A 20,313-nucleotide genomic window follows, 5' to 3' on the forward strand; every position below is an offset into this window, starting at 1 on the left:
GTAGGAAAGTTGTAGAACTGTGACTGATTTTGACGCATATCCATACCTCCTGTTGTTGTGCCCACTCCACAAAATCCCTCACTCTTGATTTCTTGGATACCTCTACCAGTGAAAACAATTGTTTGAAATTTTCTTCCTCCTGATTCTTCCTTTTTTGGCATTGGTGTATTGTTATGGTCTCAGCCCACAGAGCAAGTTTTAAAATAGTCTGTTGCTTGTAGTGAGTCGAATCTTGCATCCCACGTGATTACCTAGTGGGGCTCTTGGTTCAGGTGTGCAACTGCTGATCTGCATGCCCCTGAACTATACAGGTATATAACTATCTAGTTGTACTTGGGCAAGAGCCAGTAGCCTTTGTTTGAAGTAGGTTTCCAGGGTTATGGCAATGGAATGAAATATCTGAACAAGGTTAAAGGCTTGGACCCATTGAAAATGATCTCTTTCAAGATTTGAAAGCCAGCCTCACTTAGGTTATTGGTGTTGTTACCACAAAGTATGTAATGTTTCCTTAAAAGCAGCTCCCATTCAGATTTTCGTATCCAAAATCCTTCAAAATATTTAACAAGGGGATATTTGATGCTGTCTTAATGGTCACAAAGTTCTCAAATACATTCTGGCATTCTTATAAACCTAATTTTAGTAGTTAGTTTTTTTAGGATAATTATTATTAGTCTATTTTTATATAAATTTATAATTCTGATCACCATTTAACACCAGTTTGGTCAATTGGCCTTTTCAGGGTAAATTAACTTTTTATCTTGGCTTAATGTTGTTGTGCAGCCAACAGCCGTGATAAAGGTAGTGATTGGCATCAACAGTGCTTGAATGTCTGTTTTTCGAGTTTGATTCAAGGTCTTTTTGGCCTTACCATAAAATTACCTTATCTTGAAGTATGGATTCCCTTTCATGCCAAAGCCTAAAACATAGGTCTGATTTGGATGGTGTTTTTGTTGGAGCTCAGAAATAATTCCTGCTTCCTAATCACTTTGCAACTGTTGTTCATCTTAAATTGTTTTACAGTCACAGGGTAATTGCTGTTGAAGTACATAAGGCACATTACACTGTATGTTGTTTTGAAGCCTCTTGGACCTTTGAAGTTGAAAACAAAATTGCAACAGTCCTCTTGACTTTTGCACTGTTTTTGAGAAATGTCACAACACAGGTGTAGGCAATTCAGTCAAGTCAACATCAAATATGGCAAGAAACTTTTTTCTCCTGCTTGTTTCTGATTCTTGTGCATAGTGTTTGATCTCATTAGAACAATATTTCATCATCAGGCTGGAATACAGCATTATTGATTTGCACATAAGTCTCCCTCCTTTCGGTGCTTTTTCTCCCAGCTCTTCCATTCTCCTGTAAGTAAGATTCCAAGTTGTATGATGGACCATAGTAAAGCACCACATTCACCTCCTTACAGTAAATGCCCATTCCATAAGCAATGGTTGCCACTAATACATGGACCGAGCCATCTGGTGCTTTTTTTGTATGTCTGCCTGTCTTTATCTATGTATCCATCCAGTTATTTGTCTATCTTTCCATCTATCTATTTAGTAGTCTCATGCTTCCCATTGTACTAAATTGAAGGGTTACTGTAGCGATCATGGATACTTGTAAAGTTTTGAAATTTAAATAACTTGTTAGTTCAAGAAACCAACTCCAATTTGGTACTTCATGTTTTTTTGTCAACATTTTGAGCGTATTTGACATGGACAAACATTCCTGTGACTTCACATCTTATTCTTCCTTTTTTTATTTCACTGAGGGCCTGCCTCCTGCGGTTTCCTCCAATAAAGTTGAACCTTGATTTAACAATCCTCTATATAACAATTGAAGATGGGGGAGAAAGAACGGCCACTGGACTTTTTGGCTAATTCGAACATTATCGAAACAGCTCCAAATTGCGCATGCAGGTTTGTTTACGTGTGCTTAACACTGCCCTTTGTTTCATTTGGCTGGTCTTTAGCTCGTTTTTTAAAAATTACACATGCAAAAAGACAAGGTTTTTGCAGTTGCGGCATCTTTTTGACTTTTCTTTTACAAACGATGATGAAGATGAATTTTACTCCAAGATGCAACGATCATGATACAATAACACCAGAGTAGGCTCTGCTAGTTTTGAACGTTCAGGTTCACCCATCATGTTTCCTTGGGCATCGATTTTCGAGGCATAATGAGTAAATAATAAACCGCAAAAAGGACAAGGTGAACACATGCGGTAAAGAAAATTAAAAACATTTTCACGCATCCATCCTGATGATGCAATCTCCAGGGAATTCGACGGTCATTGGCATGCCGCCGGTCAGCCACCCATTGAATATGCTGTTGAAGTTCAGGTGGAAGTTTATCCCAGTGACTGTCAATCTACAGGAAAAAGAAAATCGGTTGAATGCAGTTCATAACCATTAATACAGTCCCAATGATACACCAACTCCAAAGTGGACTTTGCCAGTTCTAAACGTTCAGGTACACCCTTCATGTTGCCTTGCGCATGGATTTTCGAGGCATAATGAGTGAATAATAACCGCACAAAGGACATGGTTTCAACATGAGAGACAAGTAATAAAAGGCATTATCTGGGATCCATAACCAAGTACATTTAAGTCTATCTTTGGCATGTCTTTGGTCGGCCATCCATTGGATGGACTGTTTGAGTTCCAGAGGACGTCTATCCCAGTGACTGTTAATCTAAACAGATAAATACGTGTTCAGTTGTTTTTCCATTTTTCTAGTACAGGACGCATGAACCCAAGTGTTATTGCGGTAAGAAAATGGCACTTTGCCTAACTTCTTTGGAACCGTTTTAAAGTTTCCACGCGCATCCAATTTCTTGCCATAACCTTTTACAAAGGCACCGCAAATACTGCACACGTGTAACTGACGATGAAACACTTCCAAAGGACTTGAAATTGTAACCATCCAACCACGCAGAAAGATAGTGCGCTTTTCTAATCGTTTATACACTGTCATTTTGTCCCCCAACCATTTTTTTTGCAATTGAATTTCTTGGAAAAGCGCATCCCAAAAAGACTAAATTTTCCAAGAAAACAAAAAAATAAAAACCAAAAAAAAAATTAAAAAAAATTTGCGCCTCCTTTCCCGGGGGCTCTCTTTTGGGGGTTGGGGGGGTTTTTTTATTGTTTTTTTTTTTTTTCCCTTTTTTTTTTTTCCCCCCCCCCTTATATGAAAAAAAAAAAATGGGGTGGGAACCCCCCCCCCCCTTTCCCCCCCCCCCGCGGAGAAAAAAAAACCCAAAAAACCTTTTTTTTCAGAAATTATTAATTAAAAAAAAATTTTTTTTTTAAAAAAAATTTTTTTTTTTTAAAAAAAAAAAAAAAAAATTTTAATATTTCCCCCCGCTTTCAAAAAAAATATAAAAAAAAAAAAAAAAAATAAATAAAAAAAAATAAAAAAAAAAAAAAAAAAAAAAAAAAAAAAAAAAAAAAAAAAAAAAAAAAAAAAAATAACCCTCATTTATATAAAAAAAAAAAATTTTTTTTTTTTTTTAAAAAAAAAATGCGTGCACGCTTCAAACAACTCTCGAATATCTTTCCAATCTTCCCTGACAGACATCTTATCTGCTTCCCATTGTATACGATTTCTCAATTCTGCTGGTAACCTGTCCCACCACGTTGTGCAAGAGATCTATAGTAAAGCATAGTGTTAAAAGCAACCAAATTTCTACGACCAAAATAATACAACTCATTTTGTCTGGTCACAGGAAAAACCAGTTATGGAGTCAACAACCTGTACTTATCAACCTTGATAAACAATGCTGGTGCAAATCCTCGTTTCTGGTTGGTTCTTTCCCCAACACCCACCCCTTATTACTTTTAAAAGTTTTTCTTTTTTAAATTTTTTTTTTTTTCCCCCCCCTCCTTTTTGGGTTTTAAAATTTTTTAAAATTTTTTTTTGGGGAAAGGTTGAGCCCCCCCCCCCCAAATAATCTTTTTTATTTTTTTCCCCTAATTCTCCCTAATTTTTCCGGCATGTAGACTGGTGATTTGCGCAGTTTCCCAAGAGCAGTGTCGTAACGCTTCTGATCGCGCACACTCGCCACTCCCTGTAAGAGAGCAAGCGGGATCTCTTGCTGTTTAGCGTCAAAACCACTCTTGCCTGAATGAACCCACCAACTCCAGGCTTGATTATGGTGGAAGTCACATATATATACATGGGCAGTCAGGAATTATTATATTTTGCCTGACGCATAATAGTCTGGCACACGAAAATGAGCTTAACATTGTACAAATCATGCAAAAGTCTTACAAAATCATCAGTGGTAGAGCCAACGTGTGCGGGGTCAGATGCCGTTAAATTGTTTGAGCTTAACTGCAGGATTACGAAATCTGAGCGGAACGACTTAACGACATTTAAATCGCATTGAATAGTTTTGGCAACCGTACGGCCACCAATCCTGTGCCATTTAATCGTAGCACGTTGAGAAAGCTGAAAGTCAGCGCTATATTTTCAGGAAAGACCTAACAGAAAATGTCTCAAACAGCAAATAAAAGAGTCCCCAAGAACTAAAACAGGTGGCACAGCCATTGTTAAACTGTAGAAAATTAAAGTGAAAAGTGTACTTGCCTTAAAAAATTCACTGGAAAATTAAAAAAATTAACTGACAGCGAAGCGATGTGACCAGTGAGATGGTGCGCATCTAAAAAGGCGAGTGCAATGTTGAGCACGCTTAACAACTGTGACATCCTGAAATCGGTTCATCGTGATTGGTTGGTAGGCTGTTGGTTCGACTGTTCTTTGATCTTACTAATTTCACCTTTTGTCTGCTCAAGTTCCATGGGATGTTCTGAAAACAAACATGGACTCTGAATGAATGATTCTTTTTAATTCACACTTCGAAGTAAGGAAACTGGGGGCGACTGCTCTCAAGGATGCCTTGTCATAAAATTCTATTATGATCTTGTCATAATGGTTTCTTTTGCCGTTGCTTGTTGGGACTGCTTAACCTCGTAGCATGGTTGCGAGAATATGCTTATCCAGCCTATTTGAATTACGGCCGGGCAATCTAACTTCCTGGTTCCTTGAAATTTCTGATGAGATTTGGAACCTTCATCGTGTTCATTAAGGACATCAGGTGTTTTATGACCACCCCGCGAGTCCTGAAATTGTAGCATAATCCTTGAATAGTGTCTTGGTAAGGCTAGAGTTCAAGTTGCGAAAGGAGGCATAACAGAAATAATTAAACGAATTCAACAATTTTAAAAGATATATAGACCAAATGTTTCTAATTAATATGCAATCTGCCTAAAATTATGGTTTCAATCAATTAGAATTGGTAATTATCGTAGTTTCTTGGTTATAGGGCGCACTTGGTTATAAGATGCATCCCAAACTTGACAACTTTGTCATGCTAAGTTTCCAAACTGAATTTTTTTTAAACTTGGTAATAAGACGCACCATGAGTTGGGAGTTAAAAAGATGCAGTCATCAATCTAAGGACAGTCCTCCTTACAGAATTTGAATGTTTGAATGTTGTTCATACTCCTTGGCACAATTTTTGATGTTTAGCCAAATCTTTCCATACACAGTTCTTAAGCTCTTGACTGGACTTTTTTGCAGCTGTGTTAAGAACATTTTTTTTCCATTCTCTCTGCACCTGTTACCTTGGGCCAGATGTCTGTCAGAGATCAACGTGACAAAGTGAAGATTGTCATGCTCATCACTTATACGCCCCTTTTATACATGCGAGGTGAGACTGCTGAGAATAGCTTATGATCTTTCTTTCATCTTGTTGACATAGCTTATTAGGGCGTCCTTCCATGCGCTTGATGTTGATATTCTCCTCTGGTAAAAGGCTCTCGTTTTTTATCTGGTAAACCATAGATCTTAAAACTTGGCACCTCTTCATGATCTCTTAAGTGGAAATTCTTTGATATCTTACTAAAAAAGTAATATGTGTCCTTCTTTTTGCGTCAATAAAGCCGGAGAAAACCGTCTTGTTTTGCGTGGCCCGAATATAGAGCACTAATTGGCTGAGTTTCATTTGTGACAAATAAACAGATGATGCTAATTGCTTTAATGAGAACAGTGTCTGGCTGATAACTATTTCACCTTAAAGTTTCAGTAGATTGAAAGTAACACTAGCAAAACGGGGCTGTTCAGAACTTAGATATTTCAATTGTTCTGATTTACACAATTTTGGACAAAACCTGTTGACACATACTCATTTTGGGCATTATTTGCCCATAACTTTCCTCTCAAGCGGAGAAAACAAAATTGTACCCCTCCCCCTACTCAATGTTGTTTTATGGGGTTTGCGATTGACCCAGCTTCATTTTCAGTGCAACTTCCTATGCACAACATTGAAATGGGGGAGGGGGGGTTAACGATTCGTAGTCAGATACCTAGTTTGAGGCGAATTTTCAGAAGTGTTTCAACAGTTTTGTCCAAGATTGTAGTGAGTAATAATAAAAAAATAATCATTTATATAGCGCCATTTCCAAGTTCAAAGGCATGACAATTTTAAAAAGTGAAATATTAATTATATAATTTACAATTTACTTTGGATGAAAAAATAAAATATGATTAATATAAAATTGGTATTATTTGGCTGCCTTGAGGGATGGAATGAAAATTAATTTTTAAGCTAAAAGTTGGTGAGTTACCTTGTCTTTGTTCTCCATTGTTGCTGCTCCTTACTCATAAACTACTTTAGCAAGAACTAAGTCGTCCGTTTTTATCGATTGAACTTTGGAAGGCGTCCAAAAACACCTGCAACTCTTGCACTCGTCCATTAAATTTCGTTACCTCCAACTTGGGAAGTCTTGCCTTTACGCTTTGTTGTTGCGGAGCGGCGGCGACTAAAGGCGGTGGAGTTTCTGCCTGAAAGGGCGGATTCAAAGGTGGAGGGTTGTCTGTTTTGCGCAATACCTCCTCCATTCGCAGTACAATTCGATTGAGTTCACTCCGCACTTTGTCACTGTCCTCTATTTCTTTTTCAATAAGCACTTCAACTCCCTCATCTTCCGAGCTTCCGAACAGCTCGATGATTTGGTTATCGAATTTTTTCAATGAATCGATCTTCTTCAGCATTGTCTGAATCGACTGCTTGATCCAGTGCCTTTCGACGTCTTCTGTACCATTTGAAGACGTTCTTCCACTCGGTTGAGCAATTTGGTGGCGGAACCTCTGTGTCCAGCCCTTATTCTTTGCTTCGACGCGATCTTTGCTTTGTCACCCATAGGAAACGCCCTTCACTCTCCTTCAAACAACCTTCTGGTTCTTGCTAATCCAGTAGCCTCATCCCGTTGATCCGGCTCGGAGGACCACTGTGTTCGGAATTTTCCACTCACGATCAGTAATAACGTAGGACTGTATTTCAACTTTATCCCAACAGTCAGACAACACAACGACGAGTCAACAATCTGCAACTGATCATAAAATCTGAACCTGACTCCACCAGACAAGGACACGGAGACTGCAATAAGGAACTGGACGGGCGAGCAGTCAGTCAAATCAGACCGACCGCAACACGCCTCCAAGGATCACACCACCAGCAAAAGAAACTCGTCCACAGATGCAGGGAAAACGAACGAAAGATGCGGATCAAGCTGCACACTGAAAAGAGAGGGAGGAAAACGATATATGTGGAGTGAGTGGAAGGCCATCGCCTGTGCTGAGAATTTTGGGACTGAGAATGGAGGACCGGAGCTTGAACAGGACGCTATCCTTCGTCTTCTTAGACAGCAAGAGACCTGCGAAGTGGTTGCCATAAGACCAGTTCAATGTGGAAACGGTTAGAAATTATTTGAAAATATTTTGCTTCATGTTTTCTTAGCTTTTACATTTTCCATCGTCTGACTATTGCGCTTTCTTTACGCTAATGACATCAACAAATCTTACCCCACAGGAGCATCGGGATAACGATTTGCGCCCGTCTCTTGAATCGGATATTTTTCTTCTTCTCCCAGTCCCATGGCCTTTACGGCGATGGCCAGAATTATAGTACAATGTATGAATTAGAACAGGTGGAATTGGATTCCTAATTTGTTACACGCCCCTTGCAATGTACTTTCACATTTATTATCTTCATCAGCCCTGATGATCTTGGTATGCCCACTAAACAAACTGCGTTTTACTGGTAACTGTAAATATTCAAGTAGTAGTTATGTTGGGAATTAGATGATTGCCTGACAACACAATGGTTTTCCCGATAAACTCGCCCTAAAAATCGCTCACTCGCGATAGAAGTTGTAAACAGATATATTTTTCTCTCAAGAGGTCCCGACTTCGATAACAACACTCTCACTTTGTGTCTAGAAAAAAAAGATCAAACTAATCTTACAAGACTTTCTTCGATTGGCTACAGTTACTAACAATGACAGATTTGTTGCCTATCCCTTTCCAGTCAACTAAAAAATCAAATTTAGACGCGTTAAAAGGGTTTTGATTATGTAAAAACACAATTTCCGACAGTTAGATCAAGATGTGAAAGCCTTTTTTGAAAAATTAATGTCGGTTTTCTAACCTTTAGCAAATCTCTTGTGCTGCAAAAGACCAGATCTTTGGTTAAAAACTGGTGTTACACATTTCATAAATGTGTCTCTTATTTTTCATACATGTGCCTAACTCGATTCATTAACTATAACAAAATAATATATATCTATATATTCCCTACCCATAACAATAAAAAACCCAATACTTTTAAATTTTGTTTATTTTGTGGTAAAATTAGAAACCTTAAACTTACTGCTATTAAGTTTGTGACAACCCATATTGAAAACCTTGCTTTTAAGTTCTGCTCGCACTAGAATATCCTTAAGGCTGTTTCTCTGCAAGGCAGCCTCGTTTATTTCTACTTGTGCGCTCTGTGCAGATGACGAATGCTCTCTGCTTGAACTGCGGCAATCTACTACAGTTAGGGCAGTACCATGTTTTGGGTCTAACAGCCAAGCCAAACATGATGGATTAAATTCTACATATGGACACTCTGGATTGCTACAAGTAAGGACAGTGCCATCCTATGAAGCCTTACAAAAGCAAATCCCATTGTCATTGGGTTTGTTAATTTGCAAGGTACATTTCCTTGTGTACCATCATCCCAGAATCTCAGGGAGGATGCATACTCTCCAAAAAGCTTCAAGCTTTGGGACAGAAGTATGCCAATGCTTTTAGTCAGGATAAATCAGGTAACAGATGCAGATTTCAGTGGAACAGTAATATCGTTTAACGTAATTTAGCTCTTATCTTTTATATAATTTCACCATTCCGTCATTTCGCTATTTCGCCATTTCATGTTTTAAAACACGCCCCATCCTTTTTTAAGCTCTTTGTAAACATGAAAAATTGAGCTTTAGCTGATAAATACCAGCTACATTTATAAGCAGCAGTAAAATGTAATGTGGGTGAAAGATTGATTGATGCTTTTACGCATATTCGTAATCAACCTACTACAAATTGTGCATTTCCTGACTCAGTTTCTTGATTCTCTTCTTGGATGTCATCTTCAGTAACAAGCTTTTGGTTCACTTCTTCAAAAAGGGCAATGATGACTTCCTTCTTTGCAGATGACAAGGTCGTTTGAATATGCACCAACTTCTCATTATAGATCTCCAATGACAATTTATCATTTAACTTTAAAAGAAGTCTTGAATCATTTTTACCAGATCCAGTTTCTTAATATTCTTTAATTCAGAAGCAGTCTCTTTTTTCTGGAGTTTCTGGAGTGAAAAACATTCCTTGCAGTTGAAGATCTGGCCTATGTTTGCCATTAGCAATTCCTGAAGACAGGATGTTGGTTGCACAAAGTCTGCCTCGACCCACACTGGGCCCCGAGGTTCGTCAAGTATCAGGAAAAAAGAAGGAAAGACTTGCAATTAAGTGCCAAGAAGACTAGTGGGAAGCCACACAAAAAGCTAAAAAGTGGACAAATGCAAGTGCCAGATAGTTAAACCATGTACATTTGAAATTTAAAGCAACCGGAACAGGTTTCAGAAAACAAGATAAATTTCCTCCAAAAATCTCCCTGAATACTTGACTTGCCATGCACCATCATTTTTTCGAAAAGAAAACAATTTTCTTTTTTTCAGAAAACTTTTTCCCCATGATCACCAGCAACTAATGGTGCCTTGATTTGTGGCTGGGCTGTTGTTAACTGTACACAAACATGGTCTGATGGCACCTCCTTGCCATGAATAATTCTTTTTTTCCTCAACACGCCCTCCTGCTAGGAAGATGGAATTGAACAAAATGCAAACACTTGTGTGCAAGCAAGTGTTAATAGTCATCCCCCAGCGAAATTTGTACTCGTGTTGCAATTTCTGATACTGATCATAGTAATGGAGGACCAGAATAGTGGTATACGATTCTAGCAGCTTCAAAACCTTTACAGTGTATGATAGATAATCTTGTATGTCGCTAGGGGATGACAGGGATCTTGATTTTTTGTATTAAACTCTACCTTCTCCCTCTGACTCTCTGGTGATCCGAGGGTTATGAAAGCAAAGTAAAAGTGAGTTTGTGCTAGCTCAGTCTTTGAATTAGTAGCATGTTCAATGCGTTTGGCTTGTGGAAAACAATGCAAAGAGTAGCAAATGAAAGATCACTATCTAATTGGCCTATAACATATAATTGATATCCATGTCTTCAAGTTAGCTCAAGTTCATGCTATCAGTGGCCTAAACATAGTACTGCTAACCCCATCGAAGAAAAGGATGACTGCAGGTTGGACAATCTAATACAGTGTTTCAAAAGGTGACAAAAAGCACTCCATATAGACCTTGTGTAAACGTGGAATGAACTACCAAAGAAAAATATACTACATGTGAATATAGGATTCTATTTTGCTTCTTGCCTTTTGAGATATTTAAACGCACTTGATGTTCTATAGATTAGCTTATTTCTTTGTGTCAAAAGTTTTATTAGCTGCAGATATTAAACACTTGGTGGTAGATTAATGTAGCAGACAAGCTTAATTTTTTGTCACAGTGAACTCTTCCCAAATCATCGTCAGGCATATCTATATTATCAATTTTGTTTTTAAATCTTAAGTTGGTCATTCATTCGTTTCATATATTACTTTCTGCCATTATTTTCAAAGTTCAGTAGTGCTCTTGCCATGGTGGATTAGTTAAATTTCATTGCATAGAGCCACATTTCACTTTTGGAGGTAAGCTTGATTATATTTGAATCAATTTGTTGGGTTTGTGTTTCTCCTTTAGTGTAGGTGGCCCAATGTGGCGAAGTTAAAATTTATTTTGATATCATGTACAGTGCAGGGCGGCAATAGACCAATTCGGCTAACGTGTTTACATTGTTGTTGCCACCCAATTCAGATTATGTGATGATTCCTTTGGGAGGTTACAATTGTTCTGTTCGTTCATACTCCCAATGCGCTCAGTTGCGTGTGACAAATTGCACAGTTGTAACCTCCCAAAGGAATCATCACATGGTCTGAATTGGGTGGCAACAACGATGTAAACATGATAGCCGAATTTGTCTATCACTTCCAATAAGAAAACAATAAAAGTTTGACAGTTTGACAGTATCACAGTCTCCGATAGGCTTTTTCCAAAATAATGTTTGTATGTCCTTGGGCTAGGAGTTGATTGGATAAAATATATCGGCATTAAGGAAGTGGTGCTCTTTGTTGTGTGGTGAGAGGTTGGATATTTGCATGGTAGAATTGTAAAGTGGATTCTTCAGTGTCCATGTTTTAGAAAGAATAAGAATAAATTAGGTGTAAGTGTAATAAAGTTTGGGCCATGTGTAGGTAATAAGCTAATTTGAAAAAAAAAAATCATCCTAAGAGTTTTAGATTAGTTTGGGTAAAAATGAAATAAAAAAGAATTAATAATATAATTTTTGGCTTGATTTTGGGTTTGGGGCAATCAAAGTTTTCTGGAGGAGGTTTGCAATAGCCACTAACAGCAGTGCACATAATCTTGGCATCATTCTCGGTGCATATTTTGTCAAATTGGGAGGGAAGGGCCTGAGATACTTCAGGTTTTAATGAGGTTAGAGGTTGTGATTGTAACTCAGTTCCACGCCCCTGTTTTACCAACGTAGGTAACTCAGGATGTATTAATTTCAACCAGGTCAGGGCGATGAAGTTTTACACGCAGGTCTTTGGTTGTCACTTCACCATAGTGAGAAAGTGATAGTGGCATGAAGTTTATTATTGTCTTCAACAAAGGCCATAAGTCTTTGGAAAAGGTCCTCAGGGTGCTCATCGGCTCCTGTGAATGAAAGCTAAAACGTTGGTGTATCATGGACTGAATAGAGGTCAATTTCTTTACTAAAGTGTTCCTTGATAATACAGGACAATAGCTGGCTATGTGATTGAGCATGATATCTGAAAAAAATTACTTTCTGTTGAGATGTTCAGTGTTTAGAGAGCAGAACATCATTATTTCAGGAAGAAAGAAATGGAGCAAAGTTAATATGGATTGTTTGGGATGGTTGTCTTTTTCTGTGTTGTCTTTCTTTTTGATAAGCACCTGATCATTGTGAACTGCAGTGAGGAGGTCACCAGGAGGAAAGTGAGGTACTGTCATTGTCAGGCTAATAACCAATTCATGACTGTGCTGTGTACAGTCTTCCTCAGGTTAAAATTAGCAGTTACACTGCACGCATCATCCTACTTATCAAATTTCAAACTTAAACAACCCCGCGTGCGTTTGATGATTTCCTTCTGCTCTGGTCTTGCTTCGTACTGTTTGTATTTGACTCTCCACGTAACTTTTCTTGTAGCCTCTCCTGGTTAAGAGCAGCACCAAATCCCTCGCTCTCTTTTTGAATAAGGACGCTTTCAAACAAATCCTCCGTAGCCTCATTGCTTGCGCATAAGGTATACTTCTTTTACATGATCCACAATGACATGAACTGTAATGCAGATACTGGTGACTATCTGTAGCTTTAACATACACATCTGTTTCCAGTTTTTACTTACAAATATATGTTATAGGGCATATTTTGACAAATGTTCATCATCAGAGAGGTCAACTAGATAGGCATACTAGAGTTGACCTCTTAAGTGATGAAACAACTTGCAAATAAAACTCTATATTTACTTTATTCAACATATAAAAAAGTGATTCAACCAATTAGCATCTTGAGTTGATGCACCCAACCTACCAGAGCACAAAGTCTTGTAAAAGAGTAATTGGTTCATGGCAAAGAACAGAAAAGTCTTCGAATTGGTTTCCATCTAAAATACTGAACATAATTAAAACACCACAATAAAAGAGGCAAGACTTAAGCTCAGAGGCCTTTCAGTGACTTAAGCTCGGAGACCTTTCAGTACTTCATGCGATGCTCAATTGACCTTAAAATTAATCCTATTCTAAGGCAGGGTAACTTTAAGGCAGTCTTTTATCTGCTTTTGAGACCTGTTTGCTGATGCTGGATGGCTGGGAAGAGTTCTCTAAAGCGAATCAGAAATTAGACTTTTCATCATGCCACTACACACCCCATGCATAAAAAATAATAAGAAAAACACAAAAGCTCTACATCTACATTTAGGGGTCTTGCAAATTGAGGCATGCTCCCATCACTGCAAAACATGAAATAAAAAAATTAAAAAGTAGGGAGGTAGAGTCGTCTTCCTCTTTCCTTTTCGTTTTTTTTCTGAATCCTCTCTTTTCTATCTCCCTTTCGGATTCTCTTTCAAGCCCTCGGGCTTCTCTTGAAAAAACTCTCGTCTTCCTCTTGCCTCTTCTTGTTCATCTTCAGGGACTCAACAAAGCGCTACGTGGGAACAAAAATTTTTTTTTTGGCCAAAAAAATAAAAAAAAATCGCGCGAATGCCTCTCTTGTTCGTAAAGAAGAAGTCTCACTTTCGGATCCTTTTCAATCTCCTCAAGGGCTTCCTTGAAAAAACGCCTTGTGGTATTCTTGGTAAACTTTTTCTTGTTCTCTTTATAGGGAAAGAGACGTTTGGCACTCAACAAAGCGCTACAGATGGGATACAAAAAAGCTGTTTCCATGCTATAGTCCAGTTTCACATTAAATTTCTGATGCGGGGAACTGTTTTTTTTGGCATGGGATTGAGGCTAACGCTGTCCAACTACGATACGAATACAAGACTTTGTGTAGGACATGAATGAGCTGATATTTTTTTAGTCTCGGGCTCGGATTTTAAACTGCCAGTCTCTGCATCTCGGTAAAGGAGAATGTTCTCACTTTCGGATCCTTTTCAATCTCCTCAAGGGCTTCCTTGAAAAAACGCCGTGTGGTATTCTTGGTAAACTTTTTCTTGTTTTCTTTATAGGGACTCAACAAAGCGCTACAGATGGGATACAAAAAAGCTGTTCGCATGCTATAGTCCAGTTTCACATTAAATTTCTTGGGATTGAGGCTAACGCTGTCCAACTACGATACCGATACAAGACTTTGTGTAGGACATGAATGAGCTGATATTTTTTTAGTCTTGGGCTCGGATTTTAAACTGCCAGTCTCGGCGTCTCGGTTAAGGAGAATGTTCTCACTTTCGGATCCTTTTCAATCTCCTCAAGGGCTTCCTTGAAAAAACGCCTCGTGGTATTCTTGGTAAACTTTTTCTTGTTCTCTTTATAGCGACTCAACAAAGCGCTACAGATGGGATACAAAAAAGCTGTTCGCATGCTATAGTCCAGTTTCACATTAAATTTCTGACGCGGGGAACTGTGTTTTTTGGTGGGATTGAGGCTAACGCTGTCCAACTACGATACCGATACAAGACTTTGTGTAGACATGAATGAGCTGATATTTTTTTAGTCTCGGGCTCGGATTTTAAACTGCCAGTCTCTGCGTCTTGGTAAAGGAGAATGTTCTCACTTTCGGATCCTTTTCAATCTCCTCAAGGGCTTCCTTGAAAAAACGCCTTGTGGTATTCTTGGTAAATTTTTTCTTGTTTTCTTTATAGGGACTCAACAAAGCGCTACAGATGGGATACAAAAAAGCTGTTCGCATGCTATAGTCAGTTTCACATTAAATTTCTGACATGGGGAACTGTGTTTTTTGGCATGGGATTGAGGCTAACGCTGTCCAACTACAATACCAATACAAGACTTTTTGTAGGACATGAATGAGCTGATATTTTTTTAGTCTTGGGCTCGGATTTTAAACTGCCAGTCTCGGCGTCTCTGTAAAGGAGAATGTTTTCACTTTCGGATCCTTTTCAATCTCCTTAAGGGCTTCCTTGAAAAAACGCCTCGTGGTATTCTTGGTAAACTTTTTCTTGTTCTCTTTATAGAGACTCAACAGAGCGCTACAGATGGGATACAAAAAAGCTGTTCGCATGCTATAGTCCAGTTTCACATTAAATTTCTACGCGGGGAACTGCTTTTTTGGGATTGAGGCTAACGCTGTCCAACTACGATACCGATACAAGACTTTGTGTAGACATGAATGAGCTGATATTTTTTTAGTCTCGGGCTCGGATTTTAAACTGCCAGTCTTGGCGTCTTGGTAAAGGAGAATGTTCTCACTTTCGGATCCTTTTCAATCTCCTCAAGGGCTTCCTTAAAAAAACGCCTTGTGGTATTCTTGGTAAACTTTTTCTTGTTCTCTTTATAGGGACTCAACAAAGCGCTACAGATGGGATACAAAAAAGCTGTTCGCATGCTATAGTCCAGTTTCACATTAAATTTCTGACGCGGGGAACTGTGTTTTTTGGCATGGGATTGAGGCTAACGCTGTCCAACTACGATACCGATACAAGACTTTGTGTAGGACATGAATGAGCTGATATTTTTTTAGTCTCGGGCTCGGATTTTAAACTGTCAATCTCTGAAGTTCCCTTGCTGTGGCGTTCCTCAGACGTGTTGCGATTTTTGTGCTACTTGGTCTTCGACCCTTGCTTTCCTGGGCTCCATTCTTTTCCGCTTAAATTCTTTGATAAAGACAATCAGGTTGGCGATGGCACGCTGTAGCGAGTGGAGGCTTGACAAACGTGAGAACCTTTCAGCTCCAAGACCACAGCCTTTGGTTGATTGTGTGGCGAAGGTTACAACTTCTTTACGTACTTCTGGGCGCCTTCATTTAATGGTATTTTCTCCTGTCTCTCCTTTAGTGAGCTTGACGTTGTTTGTAGGAACTTTGGACCAGTTAACCAGGCTGATTCTGCAAGGTTCTGTGCATTCAGGGGACGTGTAGCGAGGTCTGCGGGGTTCTCGCTTGTGTCAACGTACGTCCACTTCTCTGGACTTGAGATCTTGCGAATTAGCTGGACGCGGTTTGCGACGTAAACATAAAATCTTCTGCTTTCGTTCTGGATGTATCCGAGGACGACTTTCGAATCGGTATAGAAGGTGACTTCGTCAATCTCCATGTCTGTCTCCTTGATGATCTTGTCGACTGCTTGTGCTGCTAGAACAGCGGCGCACAGTTCTAGGCGGGGAATGCTAGTGATCTGGACAGGTGCAACTCTAGACTGACCAAAGACTAGGGCTGTGCAGTTTTCTCCTCTGTCGTTAACTTGACGCAGGTAAACGGCAGCTCCGATTGCGTCCTCGCTTGCATCTGAGAAGGCATGAATCTCTCTCCTGACAACTGTGCCAAATCCTTCTGGGTAGTAGCAACGGGGAACTGATACTTTCTTCAAATCGGCCAATGAGTTGCACCAACGTCGCCACTGTGTAAGGAGAGTGTCTGGGAGGGGGTCATCCCATCCTAAAGGCTTGTCATTGTTTTTACTCTTGCCCATGATAACCAATTTCTGAAGCAACAGTCTTCCTTCCAGTAACACTAGAACAGCCAGGCCTAGTGGGTCATAAATCGAGTTTACAGTGGATAGTACGCCTCTTCTCGTGAACGGCTTGTCAGGCAAGGTTACTTGAAAGGTGAAGCTGTCATTCTTTAAATCCCAGAATACTCCAAGCGAACGCTGTGCTGGCAAACTGTCACGGTGTAGGTCCAGGTAACGTACTCCTTTTCCCCTGTCCTCCACCTGGAAGGCCTCCATCACTTCGACTGAATTCGAGACGATTTTGTGTAGTCTCAAATTCGCTTTACGGAGCATTGTTTGGGTTGCTGTAACGAGTGCGATGGCTTGTTTTGTTGAAGGTAGTGACGCCAAGCCGTCGTCGACGTAGAAATTGCGGTGAACGAATTTCATAGCCTCCTCTCCAAACTCCTCCTCGCCGTCAGCGGCTGTCTTTCTGAGTCCGAACGTAGCTACGGCTGGACTGGGGCCGTTTCCAAAGAGGTGTACGTTAATTCGATACTCCGTTATTGGCTTTCTGGGTTTGTTGTCCTCAAACCACAGGAAGCGCAGAAAATCTCTGTGATTGGGATAGTAGTAGTAGTAGTAGTAGTAGTAGTAGTAGTAGTAGTAGTAGTAGTAGTAGTAGTAGTAGAAGTCTTTATTAAGAAGCTAGTCACAACAAACGTGTGGCTTTACAATAAAAAACAATCTAAAATAAGCTAAACTAGTAAAATGAACCTATTATATGTATCAGTTACAAGGATTTTAAGAAATAAATTTAAAAAGACATCTATTTACAAAAGTGCGTTTGAAACGTTCTGTTTTTACTTTAGGGAGTATAAAGTCATGGCCCCTTTCTCTAAGAGCTCTGTTCCGTTTGGGTGGGATCCACGTGAAAGAAGTGGAACATCTGCTGAATATCGCACATAATGGCGGTTGTCTCCCTCCTGAAGCGAATGAGTACTCCCAGGAGGCTGTTCATCAGGTCGGGGCCTGGGAGCAGCTCCTTATTTAGGGATACATCTGAGTATTCGGTGGACGAATCGAACACCACTCGTATCTGCGTTGGTTTCTTCGGGTGATAGACGCCGAAATGCGGAAGGTACCAGACCTTCTCGGATTGGGACTTCGCTTTGATATCCTCTAAAGGGATTGGGGAGGTGTGGCCCTTATCGAGGATCTTCTGCATGAACTCGAAGTAGTCTTTCTCCATTTGGGGCTTTCTTCGTAGGGTACAAATCAGGCCGTTCAAGCGGTTTACTGCTTGACTCCGGTTGTTTGGCATCTTAACATCTTTGTGGTGGAAAGGGAGTGGCATCTCCCAGTTTCCATCATCGTTCTTATGAATATTGGCCTCCATTATCTCCAGAAATCTCCGATCTTCGCAGGACAGGCTAACGTCATTGTCTTCTTGAGTGGTTCGGAAGATGTCGCTTTCTGCATCTTGATCCCGCTCAGTGAAACTCTCCTTGACTCGTAACTGGTTGGGGCATGGGACGAGCTCGTAACGTTGCGGTTCCACCATTCTTTTCTTTGAGCTAGCGAGGCGGGTTGATAAGAGACTGGTACGGCGGACGAGCACGTGCGCGGGGCTTCCAACAAGATTTAAGCACATTTGGCCGATTATTGTCCAGCCCAAAGAAAGCTTTTGTGCCCAGGGGGTTCCTTTAGGCCCGTTCCTAAATTCTCGAACTTTAAGGAGTTCTGGGGCGTCTCTTCCGATGAGGAGATGGATGTCAGCGGTCTCATCGAGGGGTGGGATCTTGTTGGCGATGTCCTGGAGGTGTGGGAATCTCCTCACCATCTCTGGTGTTGGGATTTCGTGTTTTCCCGCGGGATGTTGCCACACTCGACGAGAGTAGGCAGGTCTGCTGCTGCTCCTCCCATGGATTGTATCGCGACATCCGTCATGCGACGCTCGTACTTGGTTCTTTCGTGCCGCTGCATGTGGTAAGAAAGTACCTTTCTTCCGGCACGTTAGCTCCTAGCTCATCAGCAAGCTCAGTGCTGATTAGAGATGAATTACTTTGTTCATCTACTATGGCGTAGACTCGACGGACTGCGTGCGGCTTCTCCTTACTGAAGACGTCGACTAAGAGCAGTTTGCTACACAAGATGCCGCCCTCCATAGCGTTACACGTCGTTGTGCATTTGGAGTCAACGACTTCTCCACTCCGTGTAGGAGGCCTTGTTCTCTCTCTGTGGAGGAGAGCCGGATGGCGTCTGTCCTTGCATATAGTACACTCTACGTTCTCCTTACAGTCACTGGCCGTATGTCCTCTTGATAGGCAGCGATAGCAGAGTCCGGCTGCAAGAAGCCATTCGGTCTTCTCGTCGAGAGATTTTGCACGGAAGGCTAGGCACTCCTCTAGGGTATGGCCGTTTAGGTCATGGAAGGGGCATCGTTTTGTCTTTCCTCCCCCCTTTTGCGGCAGGGTATCAGATTGATTTGTAGGGGGCTGCGCGTCCGTCTTGAGGACTCGGTTGTTCCTTTCTTTCTCTCTCCGGATTGGCGGTGTAAGAGAGGCTGGCGTTCGTTTATTGGTCGCGAGGATATTTGGATTGTTTTTGATCCTTGCTTGATCCTGTGCGACTTTAGAAAAGATGTGGAATCCAGGGTACACTCCTCCATTTCTCTCCGTGTGTTTTTGCCGTAGCGATAGAGGCAGCTTTTCAGCGATCGGTTGTATTGCATTTGGGAAGTTTAGGCATGCGAGGCCGGGCAAATAGCTCACTTGACTCTCCACGTCCGCGCAAGGGTCGGCGAAATCTTGTAGTTTTGCATTTTCTCCGTCGTTGAATGCGGCTGTTTTGTTTAGGCGTTCTAATAGCACTTTTGTTATCGCGGCCGCGCTTCCGAACCGTCTCTCCAACTCAGCCCATAGACTGCTTAATAGCCTGCTGGGGTCATGCTGCTTTCGTTTCCGGTAATTGTCTACAAGTTTTTGAGCCTCGCCGCTGGTAAATCTGCGCAGATAATTGACCTCCTGAACAGGCGAAACACTGGTGTCCGATATCATGGCTTTGAACGCAGCTTTCCAGGGATGAAAGAGCATAGGATCTCCATTAAAAGTGTCGGGATGGCACTTTGGGAGGTTTTGCCTAGCAAGTCCGGCAACTATCTGTTCATTGACGGAGGTTAATGTTTTTATTAATTGGCTTCCGGTAATGTTAAATGGGGTTGATGCGATAAAGGACCGATCAAATCCTTGATGAGCGATTTGATGGTTTTCTCCATTGTTTTCTAGCTGACTCGCGGCGGCACGCGATCTTGCAGGCGGCTTTTCGGGCAGTCTCACGTTGAAAGGGGTTTTTTGTTTTGTCGAATCGACTCCCAGTTGGAGGATTTCCGGTGGTGTTGAGTTAAGCCAAGTGAATGTTCGTTCGTCACTTTTAGCGTTTGGGATACCCGGGATTTCGACTTTATCGTCAGTATCTTCCTCTTCTATCGCCTGTTCGATAGCTTTTAGCTTCGCGTCGGCAATCGCGATCTTTCTTTCAGCAGCAAGAAATGCCAGCTCCCTTTTGCGAATTGCTCGCTCTTGTTCGTGTGTTCGTTCAATCTCAGCTTCGCGTTTCCTGCGTTCATGTTCCTTTTCGGCGATACGCTTTTCGAATTCTGTGCTTTCTCTTGCTGCTGCTGCTTCGGCGAGTGCTTTCATTTTGGCCGCACT

General features: G+C 40.8%; 2 protein-coding genes across 2 annotated transcripts; both read right to left on the reverse strand.

Moving 5' to 3' along the window:
* Positions 1-15,940: 15,940 nt before the first annotated feature.
* On the reverse strand, positions 15,941-16,897 carry LOC144648469 (uncharacterized). The gene has a single exon (XM_078508010.1). The coding sequence runs from the start codon at positions 16,895-16,897 to the stop codon at positions 15,941-15,943; it is 957 nt and encodes a 318-aa protein (XP_078364136.1).
* Positions 16,898-17,498: 601 nt separating this feature from the next.
* LOC144648470 (uncharacterized) lies at positions 17,499-18,443 on the reverse strand. The gene has a single exon (XM_078508011.1). The coding sequence runs from the start codon at positions 18,441-18,443 to the stop codon at positions 17,499-17,501; it is 945 nt and encodes a 314-aa protein (XP_078364137.1).
* Between the last annotated feature and the right edge of the window lie 1,870 nt (positions 18,444-20,313).

This window comes from Oculina patagonica, chromosome 4, assembly GCF_052425735.1.
Source record: "Oculina patagonica isolate OP01 chromosome 4, crgOcupat, whole genome shotgun sequence".
In the NCBI taxonomy this organism is placed as follows: Eukaryota; Metazoa; Cnidaria; class Anthozoa; order Scleractinia; family Oculinidae; genus Oculina; species Oculina patagonica.